The sequence below is a fragment of the Telopea speciosissima genome, chromosome 6 (genome assembly GCF_018873765.1).
Source record: "Telopea speciosissima isolate NSW1024214 ecotype Mountain lineage chromosome 6, Tspe_v1, whole genome shotgun sequence".
Classification (NCBI taxonomy): Eukaryota; Viridiplantae; Streptophyta; class Magnoliopsida; order Proteales; family Proteaceae; genus Telopea; species Telopea speciosissima.
This window is the reverse complement of record NC_057921.1, coordinates 49,743,204-49,769,860: the sequence shown is the minus strand read 5'-3', so window position 1 is coordinate 49,769,860 and position 26,657 is coordinate 49,743,204. Positions and strand designations below refer to the sequence as shown.

At 39.2% G+C, this 26,657-nt stretch overlaps 1 protein-coding gene across 3 annotated transcripts; it reads right to left on the bottom strand.

Moving 5' to 3' along the window:
* Window positions 1–23: 23 nt before the first annotated feature.
* On the bottom strand, window positions 24–26,657 carry LOC122664491 (pentatricopeptide repeat-containing protein At1g62720-like). 3 transcript variants are annotated; one of them, XM_043860330.1, is made up of 3 exons: window positions 23,682–26,267; window positions 23,540–23,581; window positions 24–56 (listed from the first exon to the last, which is right to left on the bottom strand). In XM_043860330.1, the coding sequence occupies exon 1, from the start codon at window positions 26,160–26,162 to the stop codon at window positions 23,880–23,882; it is 2,283 nt and encodes a 760-aa protein (XP_043716265.1). In that variant the 5' UTR covers window positions 26,163–26,267; the 3' UTR covers window positions 24–56; window positions 23,540–23,581; window positions 23,682–23,879. The 3 variants fall into 3 exon arrangements, with proteins under 3 accessions (XP_043716265.1, XP_043716266.1, XP_043716264.1); XM_043860329.1 differs by lacking the exon at window positions 24–56 and adding an exon at window positions 26,597–26,657 and having other exon boundaries at window positions 23,337–23,581; window positions 23,682–26,183; XM_043860331.1 differs by lacking the exon at window positions 23,540–23,581.

Genomic DNA, 26,657 nt, shown 5'->3' with positions numbered 1-26,657 from the left:
AGCTTTTGAATGCTTTCTTCTGTGATTCCACAGTCATTTCTCTGTTCCTAAAATGCCTGTCACTGAATTCCATTGTTATACACTAGGATGAAAACTAACTACGAAACAGAACGAGCTTACTTATCAAAAGATGGGAGGTGGGGAGGGGGAAACAAGCATATAATAACACACATAGCCATGAGTAAATTTCCTTATAAAGAACAAGATAGATTCATGGGACTCCAACAAGTGCCCTATGGACCATATAGCACCCTTGATTCACCTGAAAGCCAATGGAGAACCTAGATTCCTACAGAAAAATATCTCATAGAAGTTACAAGCAAAACAAGGTTGCATCAGCTGAGTGTTTGTAAGGGCCATATATTGTATTTGTGCCACAATGAGCTGCTTCAGAATAAAAATAGCGTCCAATGCACAAAGCTCCAACTACTGCAGGGTCTGGAAGGGGCAAATGTACGCAGCCTTAACTCCTGCTTCGCAGGATAGGCAGTTTCCAAGTTTTGAACCCACAACCAACAGGTTGCAATAGCACAACTTAACCGTTGTGCCAAGGCTTGACACTAATGAGCTGCTTCATAATACTGAAAATAAAAACAAAACTCAAATTGGATTGTACCTGAAGTTTTTGAACGAGGGATAGTTTTCGATAAAATCAATCTTTGGACCTCAAGTGGTGAAATTGGTCCAAACAAAACACATAAACCTGCTTCCTCGAGTGCAGGTAAGAGAAGAATATTTTTGAAGTCCTCTGAGTGAGTGTAATTCATAAACACTCAAATTGGTTTGTACACGAAGTTTTTCAGCTACAAGTCGCAACGACAATGTCACATCCAAAAGGACATCTGATGCAGCATAGCCCCAGATTTATGGATTTTCTGAGACTGAACGACAATGAAAGGTGGTGGGTAATAGAGTAGGGTCGAATAAAGTATCTAGAAACAGAAGAGAATGGGGGAGGGAGGGGGAAGAAGAAATAAGCACTGTTATGGAACTGTGACCACTACGCATGAACAATAACTTCGAAAATAAGAAGAAAGAGAGAGAAAAGATGAAGAATAACTGACTTGAATTTGAAATTATCAGATCTACAACAGCAACCAATAGAAGACAGAGGTAGAGAGAGTAGAAAGCTATGCCTCTGCTGATCGATAAGTACCCAATCTACTTAACCAAAACTTGAACTAACCCATTCAATCTTGTATAGCCAAAGATCAGGGTATACATTCTTGTAACTATTAAAATATGACTCTTGCTGTAACTAGACTCCCCTGATCCTAACACAAGTCAAACCACTACTTTCTTTACCAATAAGGCAACAATAGACTAGAAAAAGAGCATAATTCGAATCCTAAACTGTATGGGAATTAAAGACAATTACAACTTAGAAATCATAAAGAAACTAGGATACAACTTTTTAAACTTTCAAATTCCAAGTTGTCAAGTATCAGCATCGGCCAACATATCAAAATGCTGGTTTTAAGAGATGTCTCGAAGACATATCAGAGAGTCAGAGATATGCTAGATATATTTTGATACACATGGATATGTTAATGGTACATGTAAAACAAGTGCTTTAAGCATTATGCGCCATAAATAAGCAATAAATAATGATATCCAACTAATGTCAAGTTATCTCCGTCTTCATGGCATCTATGTGATTCAAATATTCATTGGCAAGTGTAATAACAGAACTACTAATAAGTAATAGAAAACACTTGGCAAGAATATTTGAAAAAGAAACATTTATTTGCATATTAGGATCTTGGCTTAAATTAACCCCTAAAGTTCCAAACCAAGCAAGCAAGATGCAAGCATAAACACACTACTAAGTATTAACAAAACAAACTAACTCAGCCTTATCCCAACTTAATGGGGTCGGCTACATGGATCCAACAAAACAAAGTAAGTAAAACAGAAGTCTAAACAAAATAGGGGAATGAAGAGATGGGAAAAGAGGAATGGAAATGAGATGAGAAGTGACAAATCAACGATGGAAAGTAAAAAAGAAAAGTGAAAGATAAAAGTAAGAGGAAAGAGGCACAGCCCAGCAAGTCAGGAGAATCTCAGCTAAATGGGGTCTGCTAGATGGATCCTTGCCCTCCAATAGGCTCTATCCGAGGTCATACTTGGTACAAGACCTAGACTATGCATGTTCTTCCTCACAACTTCTACTATGGTCATTTTAGGCCTGCCCCTAGCTCTTTTAGCTCCTTCAATCGAAATCATATCACTCTTCCTTACTGGGGCGTCCAGCGTCCCTAGGATTTCAAATTCATAAAAATGACATTGCAAAGCATAGATTATCTAACATTAACTCTTTCAGATGATCTAGACATTGAAGTTGATGACCACATCAAGTTCAAGGAATGGTAAACTATATCAACTACTCTAATAAGTCACTACTTAGCAACATCCCAATTCCCACAGTTAGATAAGTCAGCAATGTCATTACCTGCCATCAAATTGTCTGAGACAATAGAGAAGCACATGAGCAAAATTCTCCATTAGTTACTTCCTGATTTCGTAAAACAAAAGGACATCACAATCACAACTGTATCATTATCGAAAAAACTATCTAGCCTAGCATCAGAATTGAAAATATATCATCCTTACCTAAATTAATCGAATCCTGCGAGCTTCTATTCAATAAGAATTGGGTAAGTTTTTCAACTTGTGATTGCACATCTGCACTCTTCTTCTTTTCTTTTTACACCTTCTCCTCCAACTTCTCCACTTTCTCCTGCAACTCTTTGTTTTTCTGGTTGAATGCGACATTAGTTTTTCTAGCACTAGCATATTTTGGACTTGACCCAATTCCATGGAGGCGCACTCGGCCATGGATATTGATGCCCATTACCTCAGTAAAGATGCTTTCATGGAGCTCTTTGTGATTCTACTGACAGCTCCTCTAGCTTATCTTTCAACGTTTTCTACAAATCATTGCAAACCAAGTTAGCAACATTCATCAAGAAACAAAGACTTGGAATAACAAAGACAAAATATACCATATTTTCGCCTGAAGCATCGTCAATCGGTACTCTGCTTTTTTCATATGTGTTAGCATGAACATCTAGACCCTTGAAGGTTCCTCACCTTTCTCCTTCAGATGAACAAACAGGAAAAAAAAAGGGTTAGGATAACTATAATGGGTTCTTCAAATAATCAGATGTATGTAGTTCACACGATAACAAACTAACCTGCATATCATAAATTTGGGCAAAACTTCGTCGCTCCCCAGTGCGACTCATATTCTGTGCTTCTCTATTCATGTTATTCCGAGCACAAATTTGCTACCATAGTGAAGACGCAAATTATATAATGTTCCAACGACAGTATACAAATACCAACACGACAGGTTAGCATAGGCATCATTACCTTATGTTTGGCATCACTCCACATAGCTACGTGGTCTTTCCACTGATCTAGTGGAACACAATCATCGTGCTTTTCGATGCATTCATCAATCGTAGTACATCGATTATATATTTCTTTCAATTCTAGCTTGAAAGCCTTCCACTAGGGAGTAGGGACCACTTTTTTCAGCACACTTTTTGGCCGCATCCTCAATCTCATAATATTACAAAACAATGTATTATATTAATTGAAACCCATAAAATATATACGCAATAAAAAAGTTCCTACAATGTGAAATCAGCATAGGAGAAGTTGTGAGGTAGGACATGCATAGTCTAGTTTAGGGGTGTCAATTAAGGATGTCAACGAATATTCAAAAATCCGTATTCAATCCGTGTTCGTATCCAATTCAGGAGAATCCGAATCCATCCAAAAACTAATCGAATACGAATATGATAATCCCCCTATCCAAACGATTATTATTTGATTCGTTTAGCAATCTGATGGTAATAAAATGTCTGAAATATATCTTTGTGCCCGTCTATCCGATTAAGTTACCTTTTGGATTTTGTTTTCTTATTTTTATAATTTTATAAGTTAAGATAATGGGATTCTGTTTCTAGATTTTCTATTGGTTTATATATATTGTTTTATGCACAGTGATACATGGAATCCTATATCTGTTAAAATAAATACAAGATAAAATCAAAAGTAAAAAACGTAAAAAAAAATCAAAAACTAAGAAGAGTAAAAGAAAGGGTAGATGTTGAACTCTCAAGTCTCAACCCTAACCCTCATCAACAAAATGGTACAGCTATCAACGGATAGTCGAAAATTTATATTCGATCTACATTCATATCAGTTTAGGAGAATCCGTATTTAAAAAATCACTATCCGGAAACTATCTGAATCCATCCGAAAACTAATAGGATATTATCCGAATCCATCCGAATATAATCATATACGAATATGATAATGCCACTATCCGACCGAATTCAATCCGTTTACATCCTTAGTGTCAATCAGTCAGTTCGGGCCGGCTTCAGTTCGGGCTGAGTCGGTTTCGGTGTGGGAATGGTGAAACCAAACCAATAAGGACAGTTCGGTTTGGCTTCGGGTTTACATCGGTTTCTTGTATCAGTTTGTCATTGGGTCGGCTTCGGTTTCGACTTGGTTTGAGTTCAGTTTAACATGCACATTTATATAAAACTATAGGGGAAAAAATGCCCGATCTACAAAAACAAAGGTGATATCCAAAGTTGCAACAACTATAGAAGCATTAAGCTTATGAGTCACACTATGAAACTATGGGAGAAGGTTATTGAAGCCTGTTTAAGAAGAGATACTCATATCTCGGTGAACCAGATATGGCAGGTAGATCCACGACAGAAGCTATCTACTTATTGAAGAGGCTCATGGAAAGATATGGAGAAAGCAAGAAGGATCTTCATATGGTCTTTATTGACCTAGAAAAAGCTTATGACCGAGTCCCTAGAGATTTAATCCAGCGTGTCCTAGTGAGGAGAGGAGTTTCTAGCAATTATGTGGATGTTATTAAAGATATGTATGAAGGCGTGGTGACTAGTGTGAGATCTGTGGGAGGTCAGGGAAAGGAATTCCCTTACGATTGGCTTACACCAGGGATCAGCCTCAAGCCCTTTTATTTTTGCGCTCATCATGGACGATCTAACAAAGAACATTCAAGATGAGATCCCGTGGTGTATGCTCTTCGCTGATGATATCGTTTTGGTGGATGAGACAACAGAAGGGATTAACTCTAAGTTAGAGATTTGGAGGTCAACCTTGGAAATAAGAGGCTTCAAGATTAGTAGAACAAAGACGGAGTATATGATGTGTAATTTTAGTCACAATGTAATGGTTACTGATATAGTTCGAATTGAGGATAGAGAGATACCACAAAGTGACTATTTTAGATTTCTAGGATCAATCATAAGTAAAGAAGGTGGCATAGAGGATGATGTTTCACAGAGAATTAAACTGGGTTGGATGAAGTGGCAAGGTGCGTCTGGAGTGCTGTGTGCCTGTGTGACCGACGTATTCCTTTAAAACTTAAAGGAAAGTTCTATGGAATTGTGGTACGACCGGCTATGATGTATGGGGCAGAAATGCTGGGCAGTTAAGAAGTGTCATATTGATAAGCTTTGTGTAGCAGAGATGAGGATGTTAAGATGGATGTGTGGTAAAACAAGGAAGGTGTTAGAATAATGTACACCAGAATACCGTGGGGGTATTCTGGTCCTTTTGGGGTTATTTTTATGTTATTAAGTGTTATTAGCTTATGTCGGCTATGTGGGTTTTAGTCCCACATCGCCTAGCTTCTATTATTTATAACTTCCCCTCTATTATAAACAGAGGGGCCTTTCTCTCATTAATACAAGCAATTCCATTATTTTATTTCCTCTCTCTGACCCACAGTTCAACCAACATGGTATCAGAGCTGGTCTGATCTAGGTTAGAGAGAAGAAAAACCCTAATTTCTCCAACCTTCCTTCCAATCGATCTTCTTTTCTTCTCCTTTTTTCTCCTTTTTTTTCTGGTTCTGTTTTTCTCCCTTTCAGCCCAAAAAAACAGGGGCAGCACTAATGAGGTAAATATATGTCGATGATTTAGTGCTGCCCCCCCTTTTCCTCCTATCGATTTTTATTAAAAAGAACCTGCTGGAAGCTTTTTGCGATTTGGAGTTCCTCTCTCCTTGAGATCAGATTTCGATACACCTGGTCCTCTAACAGAGGAACACCCTGTGCAGCCTTTTTCCAGCCAAATGTTACCCTATTCCTACACCTAACATCCCTCTTTTCTTTCTCTCCATCAATTATTATTTATTCAAGCCCCTACCCTAATCGATCTCAACTTGTCAGGGTTTTCAAAACCCTGACTCCAATCAATTTGTGGTGTTTCCTTTTTCAGATGCAGCTGATCTTTTGGGGGTGATTCCCTATTACTACAAGACCTACTCAACCTAAGTTTGGACCCTTTCTGATGGCTGGATTTGTTTCTACAGCAAAAATTCCTTAACCTGCTAATTTGGTTACCTGCCAAAAACCCTGACTTTCAGGTTTCAGTTTTTGCTAATTTTTGGAGGGTTGATTACTCCCACTTTAAGGACCAATCGACCTCAATATTGCACCTATCCAAGTTTTTTGAAGACCCCTACCCCAATCAATCTCTTCTTTTCAGGGTTTTCCAAAACCCTGATAAAAATCGATTTGGTATAGGGATGTTTGCTGCTGTTCGAGTGCTTTGGAGGTGGTTCTACCTTAAAAGAAAACTCTCCTTCATCAGTTCAAGGCTTGAAGAAGGTCCTTTATGTTGGTGTTGTGCTGTAATGCTGCCCTGCTCTACTTCTGCGATTTTTTGGAGTCTCTCCCCTATGAAGATCAGGTCTCACTCTTACTGGAGATTGATTGTTCACCTTGGAGGTTCCATTCTAGGAGCCTTGGTCAGCATCTGTTACATGTCTACATCGGCAATTACAGCCCCCTTTCCCTAAATCGATCTCAATTTCAGGGTTTTCTAAAACCCTGACAACAATTGATTTTAGGGTTAGGGTTTTCCTATCAAGCTCATATTTTGAGGAGAGTCTTATACATATCCGAGGAGTATTCAGCCCATTATTCAGCATCTTATATCAGGTTTTTTGTAAAAAATTCCAGTTCATTCTGTTGGCTTGGTTTCTTCAATTATCATGTTGTTTTTTTTTTTTCTTGTTCCTATATCGCTGGCTGCTTCAACTGCCTATGGATTTGTCTGGTTAATTATCTTATTTGGCTAGTTATTATGAGCTTCACTACCTACCTGGCTGGTGTCATTGATTGGCTTCTGTAAGCATGACTGGTTGATGTGTTACTACTGCCTTCATGTGGAATACTGCTGCCCTATAATTGTGACTGTGTTTCCTCTTATTGGAGATCGAATTTCTCTTGTTATTGAAGACTCGAATCTACTACCTTGGAGATCAGCCTATTTGGGATTACCACAGTGTGTTCCACAATCTTTTGGTTGCACCTACGAAACTATTCGGTCATGTGGAGCCTTTCTGGTTAATATCCGACATACTTTGGAGCTTGGATACTAGCATTGTTATAGATTCAGATCTGATCCAGTTTTGTTGAGGCTACTTCCATTCATAGCTGTCCGGATATCTTCTTTGTACTGTCTAGCATGTGGGATTTTCTACCATGGAATCTTTTGCACAATTGCTCCTCCCTGTTTGAAGATTGAACAAGCCTTGCCAATTGGAGCATTTCCTTACTACGAATCAGATTTGTATATTTTTCAGATCTGAATATTGGGGTTAGGAGTTTCTCCCCTGCAGGGGTTTCCATTCAAAGTGTTTGTTTGATTGATGGAAGAAGGTTGGAGCTTTCTATGTTACCCAAGTTAATCCTACTCCATTATCCCACTGCTGTTTTTCCTTCACCACCTCCCAAAACATACCTTTGGCATTACCCATAACACCCTTGGAAATTAATGGTATTCTCTTCTTTACCATTTCTTCTTTTTTCCATTACACTTAGCAGCAACTGAACCATTCTGGAATGTTATGTTTTGCCCTATCTCTAACCTAATCTCTCTTATGTCCACGTGCACTACACGTGAGGGGGGGATTATATACAGTATACCTGCAGCCATTGCAGAGAGCAGAACATGCAGGGACACTTGGTGCAAAACATAGAAGGTCAGAGGTTTCACCATTGCCAATAAGTATCTACCTTGTTATTGTATCTACCTTGTTATTGGGTTACGTTTGCCGTAAGGGGGAGGCTGGTGTTAAAAGTTTTGAAGATGTTTGGTTATTGCCTGCCCATATGAGGTCCTACAGTTTGGTTGTTTCCGCTGCTTGCTGCCCTAGTTATTTACCTTCAAGATTATCAGTCAAAGATTCATCCCTGGACAATTGTTGAAGATTGGTAACAATTGATCAAGTCTGCCCAAGTTTGAAGGTCTATTTTTTTCAAGTTCTTGAAGGTCTATTTGGGAGCTGCATTCCTTTTGGAGCTGGATTCTGCTACAACTTATTTTTCCCATTTTTCATTCAAGTTGGGCATTAGTACCTTGTATGCGCCAACTTGAGGGGGAGTGTTAGCATTGTTATGGAGAGAGTTTTTCTTTAGTAGAGAGTTTTTTTCTTTAGTCCACGCTGGATCTTCCTTCTTTCATATTTGTATAATCCAATATGAGGGGGAGTGTTAGAATAATGTACACCAGAATACCGGGCATACCCCGGTATTCTGGTCCTTTTGGGGGTATTTTTATGTTATTAAGTGTTGTTAGCTTATGTCGGCTATGTGGGTTTTAGTCCCACATCGCTTAGCTTCTATTATTTATAACTTCCCCTCTCTATTTATAATAGAGGGACTTTTCTCTCATTAATACAAGCAATTCCATTATTTTATTTTCTCTCCCTAACCCACGGTTCAACCAACAGAAGGATAAAGTACGGAACGAATGTATTAGAGCGGATGTAGGAGTCAACCCCGATCAGTGACAAGCTCCGAGAGAGTCGTTTAAGGTTGTTTGGTCATAATTAACGGAGGCCTAGGGACGCTCCAGTAAGGAGGAGTGATATGATCCCGATTGAAGGAACTAAAAGAGCTATGTGCAGGCCTAAAATGACCATAGGAGAAGTGGTAAGGAAGGACATGCATAGCCTAGGTCTTGTACCTAGTATGACTTCGGATAGGGCCTATTGGAGGACAAGGATCCAAGTAGCAAACCCCATTTAGCTAAGATTCTCCTGTCGTTTTGGGTGAGGCTTCTTTCCTCTTACTATCTTTCATCTTTCATCTTTCATCTTTCATATTTCATATTGCATCTTTCACTAGTCATTTTTCACTTTCTATTTTGCATCTAGTGTCATATTCCATCCTTATTTTCCATTTCTTCTTTCATATTGCATCCCTCGCTAGAACTCAGTTTTCCATTGTTGTGTTTGGATCCATGTAGCCAACTCCATTAAGTTGGGCTAAGGCTTAGCTTCTTCTTCTTGTTGTTGTTGTATAGGGGGGGAAAATGATTTTTTATGGGTTCGGATTGTTATCGGTTTCTTATCGGGGTAGATCGGTTTGGTTTTGATTTCGGTCCTGGTTTTGAGCCGGTTTCGGAGTTTTGGTTTGGTTCGGTTCGGTTTTGGGGTCGTAATCCCCCAAACTGAAACCAGCCTAATAAGACTTCGGTTCTGTTCGGGTCAGGCTATTTTGGTTTGGCTCAAGCCGGTTTACCTGGTTCAGTCCCAACTTTGACACCCCTAGTCTAGGTCTTGTACCAAGTATGACATCAGATATAGCTTACTGCAGGGCAAGGATCCATGTAACAGACCCGATTTAGCTGAGATTCTCCTGACTTGCTGGGTTGTACCTCTTTCCTCTTACTTTCGTCCTTCATCTTTCATTTTCTTTTTATCTTCCATCTTTTGGTCATTTTTCTTTTTTTTCTTTTTTCTTTTTTCATTTCTCATCTCATTTCCATCCCTCCTTTCCCCATCTCTTCATTCCACCTTTTTGTTTAGACCTCAGTTTTCCCTACTTTGTTTTGTTAAAATCCATGTAGCTGAAAGGCTGAGTTTGAAATCACCAAATATGGGTGTCATCATACCGTCACCTTTTCCCAAATTTCTTATAACGATCTGGCACTTTTTGCCAATCTGGATAATTCACTAGCATAACCATAGGTGTCCTTATGTGTGTACCCATCCACGTAATTAATTGTGTCGTTTCCTTACCAATGCCTTGGTGGTAGACATTGATCAAAACTTTAATCCTTTGACTAGACGGCAAAGACGCTGTTTGCCAGTCCCCTCAACCGACCACATATCCTACTACTTTTGTCTATATGTGAATTGGCAACAAATAAATGCAATTCAGTGATCAAAAACAGAAATGAATACATTATCCCAAAATCCATATAATGTTATTACATCATAATACAATAGCTATTGGTCATACCGGTTGCAGCCACACTCGTAGACGCAATGTCTACAAGATTGTTATCCATTTTCTACACCTGCAATGACACATCACTTAAATTGTAAGTACTAATATCTAATCATTCTTATCTACAAAATTAATTAATTTTTTGATTAATTAAATACTAACCCTTAAAAGCAAATAGAAACCCAAAAAATTGTAGTCAAATACTAAGATATATGAGTTACTTTGCAAAGCATTGATCAGTTCCAATAGGGCATCATTGTTCCCTCTTTGTCAAACTAAGACCGGTACCATCTTCACCAACCTGTCCTCTCTTATTGTAAATGTTTTGAAATGATATCTGTAGGTAAGTTTGAACATTGTTGTCAAGCACATTCCCCTCTATATCATAATTATCGTGTATCAGTGTTTTTATAGCAACAAGCCATTCCTGTTTTGTTGAGTCTTGCACATAAAACATCTGCTCTGCTTGTGTAGGGAAGACAAATGGATAATCAACTACACTTTCCCTATAATGCATCAAATGATTAAAGTTTACGAGTGTAAACCCGGAGTCATCTTTGACCACTCCCTTACTAATATGAGCCTAATCACAGTGAAACAACACTATTTTAACATTCGCAGAGTATTCTAACTCAATAACTTCCTTCAAAACGCCATAATAAGCTACATTTACTTCAACGGGCCTAGGATCTCTACAACTACCAAAGTTCTCTGCTAGTACTGTCACTAAGTGATGCAGATTTATCACCAAACTGGGCTACTTTTATTAGGAATAAGTCTAGGGTTGGGTTCTATACACGTTGGGCCTTTGATCAATGTATAGGTCACTTTTATGGACCTAAAGTAGGGGTACATAGGTTGCATACAAGATTAGCTCTATACTTAGTTTATTTTCATGTGTTTGTGTTTTAAATTGAACCGGCCCAAAGCTAGTTTGAACCAATGGTTCAATTTAAGTGACTTAAGTCACCACTTTTCTTTAATGTATTTTCTCTTTTCTTTTGGGTCCACACTCCCACGAATTCAGAAAGGGAGGTGGAATAGTGTTAGCCGGCTAGGAGTATTCAAACTCCTAGGCTGAATAGGAGTAAGGCCTTTGGGCCATCATATAAGCAATAGAAATCGTGAAGCACCACACTCTCCACTTTTGAAAAATTAAATGCTCTTGCAAGCTGCTGCTGCTTCTCTTCCACTGTGAAGGTTTGCTTTGTGTATGATCAAAGCTGGTGAGATTGGTGTCTGATCCAATCGACACCTTGCGTTGTGAAGCCCTGGTGGTTCTTCTACAAGTTCTCTTTCAAGTTTCAGTCCAAAATCAAATTTATATTCAAGCTACTGCCTCTTACTTTCAGCAACTCCAAGTAAGTTTGGAAGCATCCCCATCCCCCACTTATTCTCCCAACCCTCTATAGCTCCGAACCCTAACTCCCCCCGTCTCAAATTTAAAAACCCAAAGCCCTAACACCTGCACAGACTAATTTAGCCATCAGTTCTGCCCCAAAATTGGATCGAACCTTCCCCTCTCCAGTTGGGAAACTCAATCTGAGTTTGGTCCCCAAACTCCCATTCAAACCCTAGATTCCATCATCCCCCACAAAACCCCAAAACCCTAAGTTTCTGCACAGCCAATTCCAGCCATCAAAACCCTCCCATATTTTGACCAAATCTCACTCACCCCCCATTAGCACTCGATCCCATAGTTGTCATGGAGTCCTGGCGCTGGAGAAATGGCCATATCAACTTACGCCATGGCGTCTGTTTCCTTAAATCTCCTATTTTAGCCTTGTTCTCACCATTCAGTTGCCAGCAGAATTTTGGGGCTATTTCTCGTAGGTCTGGGCGATTCATCCTTCCAAACCTTGGCTCAGCCCCTTTCAACATTGAGGCTCCATCGCACATCAGACCTGCACCTCCATTACTAACGTCAGATTTGGTTCAGTTCCATCGATCTCTTGGTTGCAAGTTCTTTCAATTAGATTCTTGGTGCCCTAATGTAGTCCTAGATAGGTAGGAGACCTACTAGGAGCCAGATAACAGGATCAATAGCAAAAAGGGGTTGCTGGTTCGAATGGACAGCACTAGGTTTTAGGTTAATTCTAGGGTTTAGGATGGGAATTTGGGAATGGGTCTTATATGGCTTTAATGGGCAGGTCTAGGGGGTCAATATGGTATAAAAATAATAGGATTTGGGAAGGTTTTAAAATTCTGCAATTCTGGACAGAATTGAGTAGCAGATTTTGGGTTTTAATGGAGTGGAGGAATGGAGGGGTTATAGTGGAGACTAAGGGCTAGGGTTAAGGTCGAGTGTGGGGAATGTAGGCTGGAAGTAGGGTTTGAAATTGATGGCTAAATCTGGAGTGATGGGGGAGTCCTAGTTGAGGTAGGAGTTGCAGGTTTAATGGAGATTAGGGCTTGATGGATGGAGGGGAATGTGGATTAGGTCTAAGGGAAGATAAAGGATGATAGAAGAAGGTTTGAAATAAGAAAATAGGTTCAAACTCACTGTATTGCAGGACAATGGCAGCAGTTTGATGACTTGAGAGAACCTCCCGATCTTCACAATGCAAGGAGTCGCAGGAGTCCACCCACCCTATCCACCTTGAGATCCACAAGGATATACACTCACAAAGAGCAGCAGCAATGGCAGCAAGCATAAAGCTAATTTTTATTAATCAAATTCGTATTCAATGCTGGCCTCCCTTACAAACTCATATAGAAGACTCAAAAATAGACTTAGACACTAAAAAGGAATGGCCTAACCCAATCCTTAACCTATTAGCTAACTTAAACTGACTAGGAAACTGAAATAGATGCAAAATAGAGTCCTAATCCAGCCCAACTAAACAACTAAAACAAAAACTAATAAAATCACTTAAATTGAACCATTGGTTGAACCGGTTCAATTTAAAACACCAAATAAAAAGCTAAGTATGAAAATAAAACTAAGTATGGGAGTTAATCCCGTACGCAACCTATTTACCCATATTTTAGGCCCATAAAAGTGGCCTATTACATTAGAAACCCATGGGATCAAAGGCCCAACATATATGTAACCCAACCCTAGACTTATTCCTAACAAAAGAAGCCCAGTTTGGTGATAAATCTACATCATGCCCTTGAGAGAACAGATTGTGGCAACTCTTGCCTGAAGCTTCGTATCGATTGGGTTCTTACGAGGAAGGCCCACCTTCGAAATAACTTCCATTCTGCCACTGGGTTATGGTTACTTCTTTGGCCAAGGAGTCGTGAGGTTGAAGAAGACTAAGTGCCCGCTTGATAACCTTACCAGAAATTGTTTCTGGTGTTTTTTTATTCTGAGAAACAGAAAAACACCTAAAAAATGCTTGATAAACAGTGTTCCATAGAAATTGTTCTTGGGTGGATAAATCAAAATTTCTGCTCCCCAGAAGACTTTTGACAAAGCATGTCCAACATGTTCTGCATTGCTCAACACAAATCTACCAAAAGTGTGCCCGATAAAAGTTGTTAAGACACAAAGCCCTAAACTCCTCTTTTGTCCTTCACCAAAAAAACCATAGAAATACAAGGAAAGAGTAGGTAAACAAGGGAACCAGTAATACAGCTACACAGACGCCCAATATGGCTGAGTAACAAAGAAAAGCAAATAGCTATTGTGCGAAACAGATCAAGGCAGGTTTGGTTGCAATCTTGCTTGATCCTCTGGCTGATGTGGATGAAGGATCAAGATCTCTAGTAAGGCAAAGCTGAGAGCTACCATAAGCCTCAAAATCCAAGAAGATGACCAACCATAGGTCATCTTAGATTCTCTTTATACAAGAAACAGGATTACTCAGGGCTGTGTTTTGAGAGCTCCTGAGAATCAGCTTAAAGTTGAACCTTGTTGTTTGTTCCTAAGAAGTAAAAACCATAGAAATTGTAAAACAAAGATTCTATGTAAGGGAAATTTTCTAGTAAAATCTTCCTAATATTGGCTAAAATATCTGCCAGGAAACAAACGCAGCCTAGTGGAGTTTTCTACATCCATACATTGGAAAAATTTTTGATTAGGCATGTCGTTTTTTTAGTCTCATTCAATCATATACTGTCTAGGGCATTGACACTAGTTTGTACTATAGTTTTTAATATGGAACTCCAGTTGAATTAAAAAGAACACTAGCAATTGATTTAGATTTACTTCTGGATATTATTGTCTCTGTTGAGAGACGATTCATTTTAGGTCAAGTCTTGGGCAGTTTATCCCATGTCCCCATCTCCCCAGAGTTAAAAGCAGCCTGCAAGATAATCTTTGTTCCAAGTTGGGTTTGATTAGAAGTAACTGTGCATCTAAACACCTTTTGAATTGGGTTAGAACAAATCCATGCATCTGAAAACCTTTTATCCAAATAATTCAGAGCACATGACATGAAAGCAGTTCCTCTGAAATAGGCAGTGTTAGGTATTTCTTCTTCTTTATTTTTTGTTGGATGGGGGTTAGAAAAAATTTGGTTTGAGTTCCTTACTATTTATATAAAAAAAATGCTGCATTAGAGGGGTGGGGGGAGGGTGTTTCTTGTTTGTCCAATCATATTCAATGTTAAATGTAAACTATGGCATAAAAAAATAATAATTCCCTGGTTTGGCCAATTAATTTATAGTATAAGTATTTATCTGCTCAGCATATTCTTTCTTAGTGATCTCTATGAATTTATCCAAATGCAAATTTTCCCTTCAACTTAAATCCTCAATTGTTCAATGATGTCATATGAAAGAAACAGAGTCTTCTTGAGGATTTATTTGTTCATTGAATATCTTGTTTGTTTTGACATTTACATTACCCAATGGTGTGATTTGTTTATGTAATAGATAAGCACTTTGTTGAAACCAAAACCATGGAATATGCTTTAACAGTGGAGCAGAAAAACAAAAAAAAAGGAAAATCAATATGATCACAGTCAACTTCCTATAACATACCTGCACCTCTCTTGGAAGGGGATAAAATATGACCAGCAAGGAACTAGTCTCTCAAGCTGCCACTGCTGATCCCACACTGTTTTTGTATAAACTGAAGAATTAAGGAATGCAAGCTTCCACAGGTTGCTGCAGTATAACTCCACCTAAATAATTAACCACTAAAGCTTTCTTTTCTCTCTCTCCCTTTCTCTATTGATTCCTCAACTGGGGGGTAGTGGGCATGAACAAAAGATCAGCAGTCTATATATCTCTTCTCTCTAAAGCCAATGAAAGAGAATGAAAGAGAGAGAGAGAGAAGTAAGAGAAGAAGAGAATTAACAGATTAGCCAAACCAAACAGAAATGATGGTGAGGGGAGAGATTATGAATAAGCCTTTATTGAGGCCTCTGATGATGTACATGGGATGTGATACATACTGCTGTTGCTATTTACAATTAATTTTATGTTGTTTGATATTTTCCTAAAACCCAGGCTTTATTTATCAATTTTTTCCAACAAGGATGAGGGATCTACCCACCACAAGCATGAATTGACTCTTTCATGTCAAGCCAATTGACACACAGGAAAAATTGCCTAATAATTCGAATACAAGAAAGACTCAAATAGTTAGGGAGGAGAGACAATATCCGAGAGTATCGGGAAACCCATTTAATCTTGGATTTGGAATTTGCTATTGTATGCTGATACATGAGCTTCCATGTTAGAAGACCACTTTCATTGGAAAAAGAGAGTGAAAAAGAGAGTCCACAACAGCTTAAAGGGGTAGTAGCTATGGACAATGGATGGCTCAACAAAGTTAGGGAGCTTAGCTGAGTTGTCTTAGAATATGAGCTTAGTGGGGACTTAGGAGTATCTGGGTATTCATAAAAGTTGTAGATAAGCATGACTTTAGTGGCTCCACTGATAAAGTACTACTTGATGGGTCTTTAGCTCAAATTGGTAGAGCACTTGAAACATGAGCATGTTCCAAGAGGATGGTGGTTGGAGTCCACCAAGGCCTTCTTTATTCAACTGTTCATAGCATAGTCAGTTATGCTACTAATCCACACAAGAACCCAATTTTAATGGCATCTTTAAAATTTGACATATTTTTATACTTACTTTGGTTATGTTAATGAGATATTTTAATTTATGCTAAGGTTGGTAAGAAAAAGATTTTAATATTCAAGAAAAATATTATTAAAATTGGTCACATTACATGTTTCCAGAAACAAATTTTATCAAGCACCAATGGTGTTCCAATTGTCTTCTCGAAACGTTTGCAAAACAGGTTTACCAAGCGGGTAAAAAACGGTTTCTCAACAAAGAAAATGAAAAAAACTGTGCTGAGAAACAAAAAACTGTTTTGGTGTTTCCCAGCACAGTTCCAGAACAGAAACACCTGGTAAGATTATCAAGCGGGCCCTAAATTCCTTTGTTTTTTGTTTCTCGATTTCTTATCTATTAAACCCATTTTCCTTAGTTCCCAACATTACCCTTTTCTTTTACTTTTATTCCCACCATCTATTATTTTCCATTTTGTTCCAAGTATACCCTTTACCCATCAAACGTGCTATCCCACTTCCTGGTTTATTTTCTTTATTAAATTGATTTCCATTAAGTACAGTTCTGCCACTCCTTCTTTACAACTTCAGATTAATTATGATTCTGCCATTGCTCTTATAAATCTTGATTTATCTACTAGTTTGTCATTCAACTTTGCCATTCAACTTTGGATTTAATTACAATTCTGCCATGGTGATGCAGAATGATCATCAAATAGGGCTTATTTCTTTAGAAATAGGCCTAGGGTTGGGTTATATCCATGTTGGGCCTTTGTTCCCAAGGGTTTTTTATGTAATAGGCCACTTAATGAGCCTAAACTAGGGGTACTTAGGTTGCATACGGGATTAGCCCAATACTTAGTTATTTTTATGTTTTTAGATTGAACCGATTTAGATTTGGTTGCATCCAAGTGGTTCAATGGGTCTAATTTAAGTGAAGTGTTCCTATTGGTTAATAGGTTCTTTTATCCTATTGGCTAATATGGAATCTTCTTTTAATTAGTTGTTTTTAAGTTAGATTCTTTTATTTTAAGTTAGTAGGGGTAGTTAGGACATTTTAGTATTTTAAATTAGTAATTTGACTTTGATTAGATCCCTTCCACGATTTAAGTGAGGAGGAGACTAGATTGTATGAGGATTTGGCTTAGGCCTTATTATAAATATAAGAGATCGTGGGAGGCTCCCCCACAATTGAAATTTGAAAAAAAAAACCCTGTTTTCTGCTGCTGGCCGACTGCTGCTGCTGCTCCTTGCTCTTCAAGAGTGTTTGCATCCTTGTGGGTACATCAAGGTGGAAGGGTGGGTGGAATCCTGCGACTCCTTACGCCGTGACGGCTGGGAGGGTCTCTCATTCGAAGGTGGCTTCATCCTTCTTCAATCAAGCTGCTGCCAGTGGAATCTAGTAGTAAGTTTGCTCTTTAATTTCTGTTTTTCCATTCATTCTCCCTCCCTATCGATTCCCCTTAAACCCTAGATCATCTAGGTTATTTTTAATACTCATCACCCATCTGAATTCAATCAGATTCAGACCATAGCTCCATCACACCCCTGCCTATACTCGATCTCAATTCCTGACTCCCCATTAATCACTATAAACCTAAGAAACCCTAATTTCAGTCCAGACCTATTCAGCCATCAGAAAACCTTCCTGCTGCAGCCGAACCTTCCCCCTAGTCCCTCTAACACTCGACCTTAACCCCTGCCCCTGAATCCTACTGTAAACCCTAGTTTTGGCTATTTTCCTAATTTTAAAAACCCGAAACCCTAACCCTAAATCTGCAGAATTTTGAAACCTAAACAAATCCAGATATTTTTATACCATAATGACCCTCTAAACCTGCAGATTAAAACCCTATAAACCCCATTCCCAAATTCCCATCCTAAACCCTAATTTTGCCCTAAAACAGCCCCTAATCAACCCTAAACAGCAGGCTTAACCAGAGCTTGATTCTACCGGGCTCCTAGTAGGGTTATTTCCTATTCTAGGACTACATTATTTTGGTATCAGAGCCATGGCTGAACATGGCAATCCAGTGCTGCCACAACCACTCGACCCTATGGCAGCAATAGTAGAGATGTTTCAGAAATTTACTGCTGACCAGAAGGCGTTGTTTGAAGACTTTAGAGCTACACAGAGGACTATCACTGCAAGGTTGCACCTAATTGAGCAACGACAGGTTACTCCTCATAGGGGCATCAACATTCCCCTAGATGAGGACAGTTATCAGGTCCAATCCCAAGTTCACCAACCTCATAGAAGGCATAGGGAAGATAGGGATAGGCACAAGGATTACAAAGAAGACATGTATAGAGAATACAAATTTACATTGCCAAAGGAAATTGAGAGAGAACAAGTTGAAGATAAAGCTGAAGTGGCAGTGAATTGTGATGAAAAGAAAGAGACAGCACCTATAGCTTCAAAGATGGACAGTCGACATGTAGAATACCCTACTAAAGTGGTCAATGACGAAGAAATCAAAGAAGACAAAGTGGAAACAGTAGAAGATGAAGAGGTGGTTGAGAACTCTCCACAGGAAGGCAATGACCTTCAAGATGCTGTTCCTGAAGAGGTGAAGCTTGTGTCTCATGCATTAAATGCGAAGGTTGCTAACACTAAAGGCTCTATGGACGAAACATTGACAGTTGTTGTTGCTTCAGAAAGCGAACACATAGAGTTTGTTCTGTCACCATGGTTTTTCGAAGAGAAAGCTCCACGCCTTGGAGATTTTATCCCCAATGTTCCTGCTTCACCGGAATTCTGTTTGGGGATGGTCAAAACTGCTGGTCACCTGATGATTCCCCCTCATCACTACAAAATTCGAGGATAAATTTTTTCAAGCTGGGGAAAGTTTATGCAGAATGATCACCAAATAGGGCTTATTTCTTTAGAAATAGGCCTAGGGTTGGGTTATATCCATGTTGGGCCTTTGTTCCCAAGGGTTTTTTATGTAATAGGCCACTTAATGAGCCTAAACTAGGAGTACTTAGGTTGCATACGGGATTAGCCCAATACTTAGTTATTTTTATGTTTTTAGATTGAACCGGTTTAGATTTGGTTGCATCTAAGTGGTTCAATGGGTCTAATTTAAGTGAAGTGTTCCTATTGGTTAATAGGTTTTTTCATCCTATTGGCTAATATGGAATCTTCTTTTAATTAGTTGTTTTTAAGTTAGATTCTTTTATTTTAAGTTAGTAGGGGTAGTAAGGACATTTTAGTATTTTAAATTAGTAATTTGACTTTGATTAGATTCCTTCCACGATTTAAGTGAGGAGGAGATTAGATTGTATGAGGATTTGGCTTAGGCCTTATTATAAATATAAGAGATCATGGGAGGCTCCCCCACAATTGAAATTTGAAAAAAAACCCTGTTTTCTGCTGCTGGCCGACTGCTGCTGCTGCTCCTTACTCTTCAAGAGTGTTTGCATCCTTGTGGGTACATCAAGGTGGAAGGGTGGGTGGAATCCTGCGACTCCTTACGCCGTGACGGCGGGAGGGTCTCTCATTCGAAGGTGGCTTCATCCTTCTTCAATCAAGCTTTGCCGATGGAATCTAGTACTAAGTTTGCTTTTAATTTCTATTTTTCCATTCATTCTCCCTCCCTATCGATTCCCTTAAACCCTAGATCATCTAGGTTATTTTTAATACTCATCACCCATCTGAATTCAATCAGATTCAAACCATAGCTCCATCACACCCCTGCCTGTACTCAATCTCAGTTGCTGCCCCTTTCCATCACTCTAAACCCTAACTCCCCATTAATCACTATAAACCTAAGAAACCTAATTTCAGTCCAGACTTATTCAGCCACCAGAAAACCTTCCTGCTGCAGCCGAACCTTCCCCCTAGTCCCTCTAACACTCGACCTTAACCCCTACCCCTGAATCCTACTATAAACCCTAGTTTTGGCTATTTTCCTAATTTTAAAAACCCGAAACCCTAACCCTAAATCTGCAGAATTTTGAAACCTAAACAAATCCAGATATTTTTATACCATAATGACCCTCTAAACCTGCAGATTAAAACCCTATAAACCCCATTCCCAAATTCCCATCCTAAACCCTAATTTTGCCCTAAAACAGCCCCTAATCAACCCTAAACAGCAGGCTTAACCAGAGCTTGATTCTACCTGGCTCCTAGTAGGGTTATTTCCTATTCTAGGACTACATTATTTTGGTATCAGAGCCATGGCTGAACATGGCAATCCAGTGCTGCCACAACCACTCGACCCTATGGCAGCAATAGTAGAGATGTTTCAGAAATTTACTGCTGACCAGAAGGCGTTGTTTGAAGACTTTAGAGCTACACAAAGGACTATCACTGCAAGGTTGCACCTAATTGAGCAACGACAGGTTACTCCTCATAGGGGCATCAACATTCCCCTAGATGAGGATAGTTATCAGGTCCAGTCCCAAGTTCACCAACCTCATAGAACGCATAGGGAAGATAGGGATAGGCACAAGGATTACAAAGAAGACATGTATAGAGAATACAAATTTACATTGCCAAAGGAAATTGAGAGAGAACAAGTTGAAGATAAAGCTGAAGTGGCAGTGAATTGTGATGAAAAGAAAGAGACAGCACCTATAGCTTCAAAGATGGACAGTCGACATGTAGAATACCCTACTAAAGTGGTCAATGACGAAGAAATCAAAGAAGACAAAGTGGAAACAGTAGAAGATGAAGAGGTGGTTGAGAACTCTCCACAGGAAGGCAATGACCTTCAAGATGCTGTTCTTGAAGAGGTGAAGCTTGTGTCTCATGCATTAAATGCGAAGGTTGCTAACACTAAAGGCTCTATGGACGAAACATTGACAGTTGTTGTTGCTTCAGAAAGCGAACACATAGAGTTTGTTCTGTCACCATGGTTTTTCGAAGAGAAAGCTCCACGCCTTGGAGATTTTATCCCCAATGTTCCTGCTTCACCGGAATTCTGTTTGGGGATCGTCAAAACTGCTGGTCACCTGATGATTCCCTCTCATCACTACAAAATTCAAGGACAAATTTTTTCAAGTTGGGGAGAGTTGATGCAGAATGATCACCAAATAGGGCTTATTTCTTTAGAAATAGGCCTAGGGTTGGGTTATATCCATGTTGGGCCTTTGTTCCCAAGGGTTTTTTATGTAATAGGCCACTTAATGAGCCTAAACTAGGAGTACTTAGGTTGCATACGGGATTAGCCCAATACTTAGTTATTTTTATGTTTTTAGATTGAACCGGTTTAGATTTGGTTGCATCTAAGTGGTTCAATGGGTCTAATTTAAGTGAAGTGTTCCTATTGGTTAATAGGTTTTTTTATCCTATTGGCTAATATAGAATCTTCTTTTAATTAGTTGTTTTTAAGTTAGATTCTTTTATTTTAAGTTAGTAGGGGTAGTTAAGACATTTTAGTATTTTAAATTAGTAATTTGACTTTGATTAGATCCCTTCCACGATTTAAGTGAGGAGGAGATTAGATTGTATGAGGATTTGGCTTAGGCCTTATTATAAATATAAGAGATCATGGGAGGCTCCCCCACAATTGAAATTTGAAAAAAAACCCTGTTTTCTGCTGCTGGCCGACTACTGCTGCTGCTCCTTACTCTTCAAGAGTATTTGCATCCTTGTGGGTACATCAAGGTGGAAGGGTGGGTGGAATCCTGCGACTCCTTACGCCGTGACGGCTGGGAGGGTCTCTCATTCGAAGGTGGCTTCATCCTTCTTCAATCAAGCTGCTGCCAGTGGAATCTAGTAGTAAGTTTGCTCTTTAATTTCTGTTTTTCCATTCATTCTCCCTCCCTATCGATTCCCCTTAAACCCTAGATCATCTAGGTTATTTTTAATACTCATCACCCATCTGAATTCAATCAGATTCAAACCATAGCTCCATCACACCCCTGCCTGTACTCGATCTCAGTTGCTGCCCCTTTCCATCACTCTAAACCCTAACTCCCCATTAATCACTATAAACCTAAGAAACCTAATTTCTGTCCAGACTTATTCAGCCATCAGAAAACCTTCCTGCTGCAGCCGAACCTTCCCCCTAGTCCCTCTAACACTCGACCTTAACCCCTACCCCTGAATCCTACTATAAACCCTAGTTTTGGCTATTTTCCTAATTTTAAAAACCCGAAACCCTAACCCTAAATCTGCATAATTTTGAAACCTAACCAAATCCAGATATTTTTATACCATAATGACCCTCTAAACCTGCAGATTAAAACCCTATAAACCCCATTCCCAAATTCCCATCCTAAACCCTAATTTTGCCCTAAAACAGCCCCTAATCAGCCCTAAACAACAGGCTTAACCAGAGCTTGATTCTACCTGGCTTCTAGTAGGGTTATTTCCTATTCTAGGACTACATTACATGGTTGACATGATCGCCATGGCAACGCCATGGCAGGCGACGTGTCGATATATCGATCAGACACCCCTCCACCGACTTGGATTGCCGTGACAACTATGCTCAATCCTAACCCTAGGTCCACCCCCTCCCTCTAAACCCTAAATTCTCTCAAGTTACACTTTTCAAAAACCCAGAATTCTAAACCTAATTTGCTGCTTTATTCTAATTACACTCAAATACTTGTCAAACCATCTTAGGATCTTCACTGATAGACTCCCCTACCTTGACTTGACAGGAACCATGTATCAAACCCCAACCCTAATTTCACCAAAAACCCTATTTTAACCTAGCCAATTCACCTGTTCATAGCAGATCCTGGTTGATTGGCTCCTAGTTGGTCCTCTACCAATCTAGGACTACATTAAGTTCTCCAATAGGAACTCAGCATTCACCCAAGCATGGTATTTATCTAAATGAAGTAGGACAACATTTTGTATGTGCATTAATCTTGGTGACAATAAAGGGGAAAGGAGGATATGAAAAATTGTGCTTCTTTTCATGGGGTAATGAAAAAGCTATTCATAAAAAGAATGAATAAAATTGTTTGGTAGGATTGCAAAAGAAAAGAAAAAATTCAAGAGAAAGAGGAGAGATGTGATAACTTACCCAATGGAAGTTGCGTATTCAACCATTAGTTCTACTTTCATGTTGAGACTATGCAACCATTACTTTTTCTTTTTACTAGATAAGTATAACCATTACAATTTTCCTTTCCACATTTCATGCCATCACCATTAATAAATGCAAACATTTCAACAGCCTTCACACACTACAGTGCATATAATAACTTTCATATGTTCTTGTCATCAGTTATAGAAGAGCTATGCAAAAAATATCAACAGTATAAAAGGCTTAAGATAATAGCGCATACCTGTATTTAGCTTTCACGCAAATAGAAGATTAAAATCAGCATCTGAAGAGAAACATATTCATGAGAACAGAATGCATTAAGTTTTGCAGGAAATACAAGATTAAAATCAGCATCTACTAGATGCATATGATGGATTACTTACCCAATGGAAGTTGGTCTGAAAGGTCAGAACAGGCAAACATCATTCTCCCTCAAACTTTTCATCCTCAACTCAATATATGCCTCTTCAAGCTTACTCCAGTCCAGCAAGTCCGCAGCACCCATATGGGATGCTGAAAGTGAGCCTGGAACTGGTCAAAATTGGTACAAAAGGTCAGAAAGTCACTTCATTTATAACATATCATTCCCTTGGTTGCCTAACCCCCATAGCCCCACCATCATCTAACCCGAGTACCGAAAAGGTAACATCATCTGGTAGCACACCGGCCTTCTTCATCTCTTTGTATACCAAATGAGCTTTATCCTGTTCACCAAGTCTGCAGTATGCAGTGATTAGTGCAGTATAAGTTACCTCATTAGGATTGGCTTTTTGCCTTGTCATTTCATCAAACCACTGCCGTGCGAGGTCCAACCGGCCCGATTTGCAGTACCCATCAACCAGACAGGTATAAGTGACAACATCAGGCAAAAGGCCATTTTGTACCATTTCAGTAAAAAGAGCACGAGCCTTCTCCATGTATCCAATTTTACAAAACCCAGCTATAATTGCTGTGTAACAAATTGCATCTGCAATCAAATGCTTTGCTTTCATTTCCTTGAATAAATTCATGGCTTCATTAATCCTGTTAACATCACATAGTCCACTAATAAGGCTAGTGCATGTGACTTTGTTTGGTGCAATCCCACTTTTTGACATCCTCGCATACAGCTTGAAAGCCTCCTTTAAATTTGACTGATTGACAAAACCATCAATAAGTGTACTATAAATAACAGCATCGGGAACAAGACCCCTCCGCAACATCAAAGGAAATAGCTCCCAAGCCCTCTCTGCTTTCCTTTCCTTGCACAGTCCATTGATGATTGCATTAAATGTAAACAAGTTGGGAATAATGCCCTGTTCTTGCATTTCGTCCAAGAGTCTGAAAGCTTCATCAATATATCCTTTCCTGCAGTATGCATCAACAATAACAGTGCATGTAACAGTGTTTGGAAGTATTCCCTCGTCCAGCATGAGTTGGAAATGTTCCAAGGCTTTCTCTAAGCATCCCATCAAGCAGTAAGCATGAACCAAGCAAGTATAGTTGTAAACATCAGGAACGAAATTATTTCTGATCATCTTGATCCAAAATCTATGCACAGAATCGAAGTCTCCATGCTTACAATATCCATTTATTAAGATGTTATAAGCGGTCTGGTCGGGATTATAAGCCAAAGCCTCAAGCTTGTGGAACAACTCAAGTGCAGCTTCCATTTGTCCAATCAAGCAGAGACCACCCAAAAGCGAGCTATAGCTAACCAAGGAAGGCCTTATGTTATGGAGAACCATTTCCTCCAGTAAACTGATGCCTTTTGCAACATCCCCCTTCTTGCAGAACCCGTGAATCAGAATGCTGTAGCTGTGAGCGTCTGGTGATACTCCACATCTCTCCATTTCTTCAAAGACCTCCACAGCCTCATCTAACTTACCTTTATGGCAAAAGCCATGGATAATGGCATTGTAACAATGACTATTGAGGGGCTGGTTTCTTTCTCTCAAGTTTCGAAGGAATTTCAACCCAGACTCAACATCTCCAACCCTGCAAATCCCATGAATATATGTACCATAAGTCACAGCTGTAGGTTGCACCCCACACCTCTCCATTTCTTTTAATATCTCAGCCGCATGGCTAATATCTGTGTCAGCCTTCCCAATATCTCCTTTACAGTAAGAATTCATCAAAATACTATAAGACCAAACATTAGGTCGTGGCCCATAGTTCTTCATTTCATCAAATAAACTTTTAACAAATTCTACTTTGTTCCTTTCCACCAAAAACTTGAGCAAGAAATTGCATGCTCTGACATTCGGTTCAAGCCCAATGCTCTTAGCTTGCACGAACACATCTACAGCATGTTCAAGCATTGATAAGCTCACAAAAACCGTCATAAGAACTTCAAAAACAGACACTGAAATTTCTGCCACTGATGACTCCAGTAGAGTGGGACACAGCTCAAACGCGTCATAGTTTACTTCCTGATAATAGCACACGACCTCTCTTAAGAGATCATGTACTTCTTTGAGCATTCCTGCTGATGAGAAGATATGAACCATAATGCAGAAGGCATTGATAGAATGAGAAAATCCATACTTTTCAACAGCTTCAAAGAATCTTATTTCCCTTGCAAACCTCCAATTCAAAGAATGAAATACTCTGACTACTTGGGGGAAAAGGGTACGCTTTCTACTGACAAATAAAATGTCCCCTGGTGCATAACTTTCAGCAGTAATTTTAGTTTCGGCATTTGGTTCTGAATCAAATGAATATTCATCCAAAAGGGAGGCTGAAGCACTATAGTACACTCTGAACCAGAATCTTTGTCTTAGCTGGGTTCCATTACGCAGCAATCCCAATTCAATTAAAGCCATAGATAAGGAATTATTATTGATGGAAAATCCTTGAAACACTCCACGACCCACCGGCATACATGTCCATTAGTTGAAAACCTACACAAGAAAATACTGATCACTGCAAATTGAATTTTTTATCTGCTGCACATAAAACACTGAGGAAGACGAAGAAGAAGAAACCCAAAGTTCTTGATGTTTTGAATTAGGGTGTTTATCTAGCGGACAAATTCTCCCCGAAAATGAAAAACTCATCCTCAAAAGAACTAATTAACTAAGCTTGAGAAGCCAGCTCTTGAAGCAGACTCTTAAAAAATAAACCAAACAATTCTTTTGCCCAAATGATAACACACAACACAAAGAAAGGTTTCTCAACTATATATGGAACAAAATCAACAAAGAGCTCACAATATAAACTTATAAGAAGCAAAATGATTCAAAGAACACCAGAAAAAAGACTGCCATATCCGTTACTTGAGCAGCTTCCGAACCCAAATGGACAGGGAGTTCACCTCGATTGCCGCTGCAACTTTCACCGTCGAAGTGTAATGATGACGGAGAGGGACAACGGTG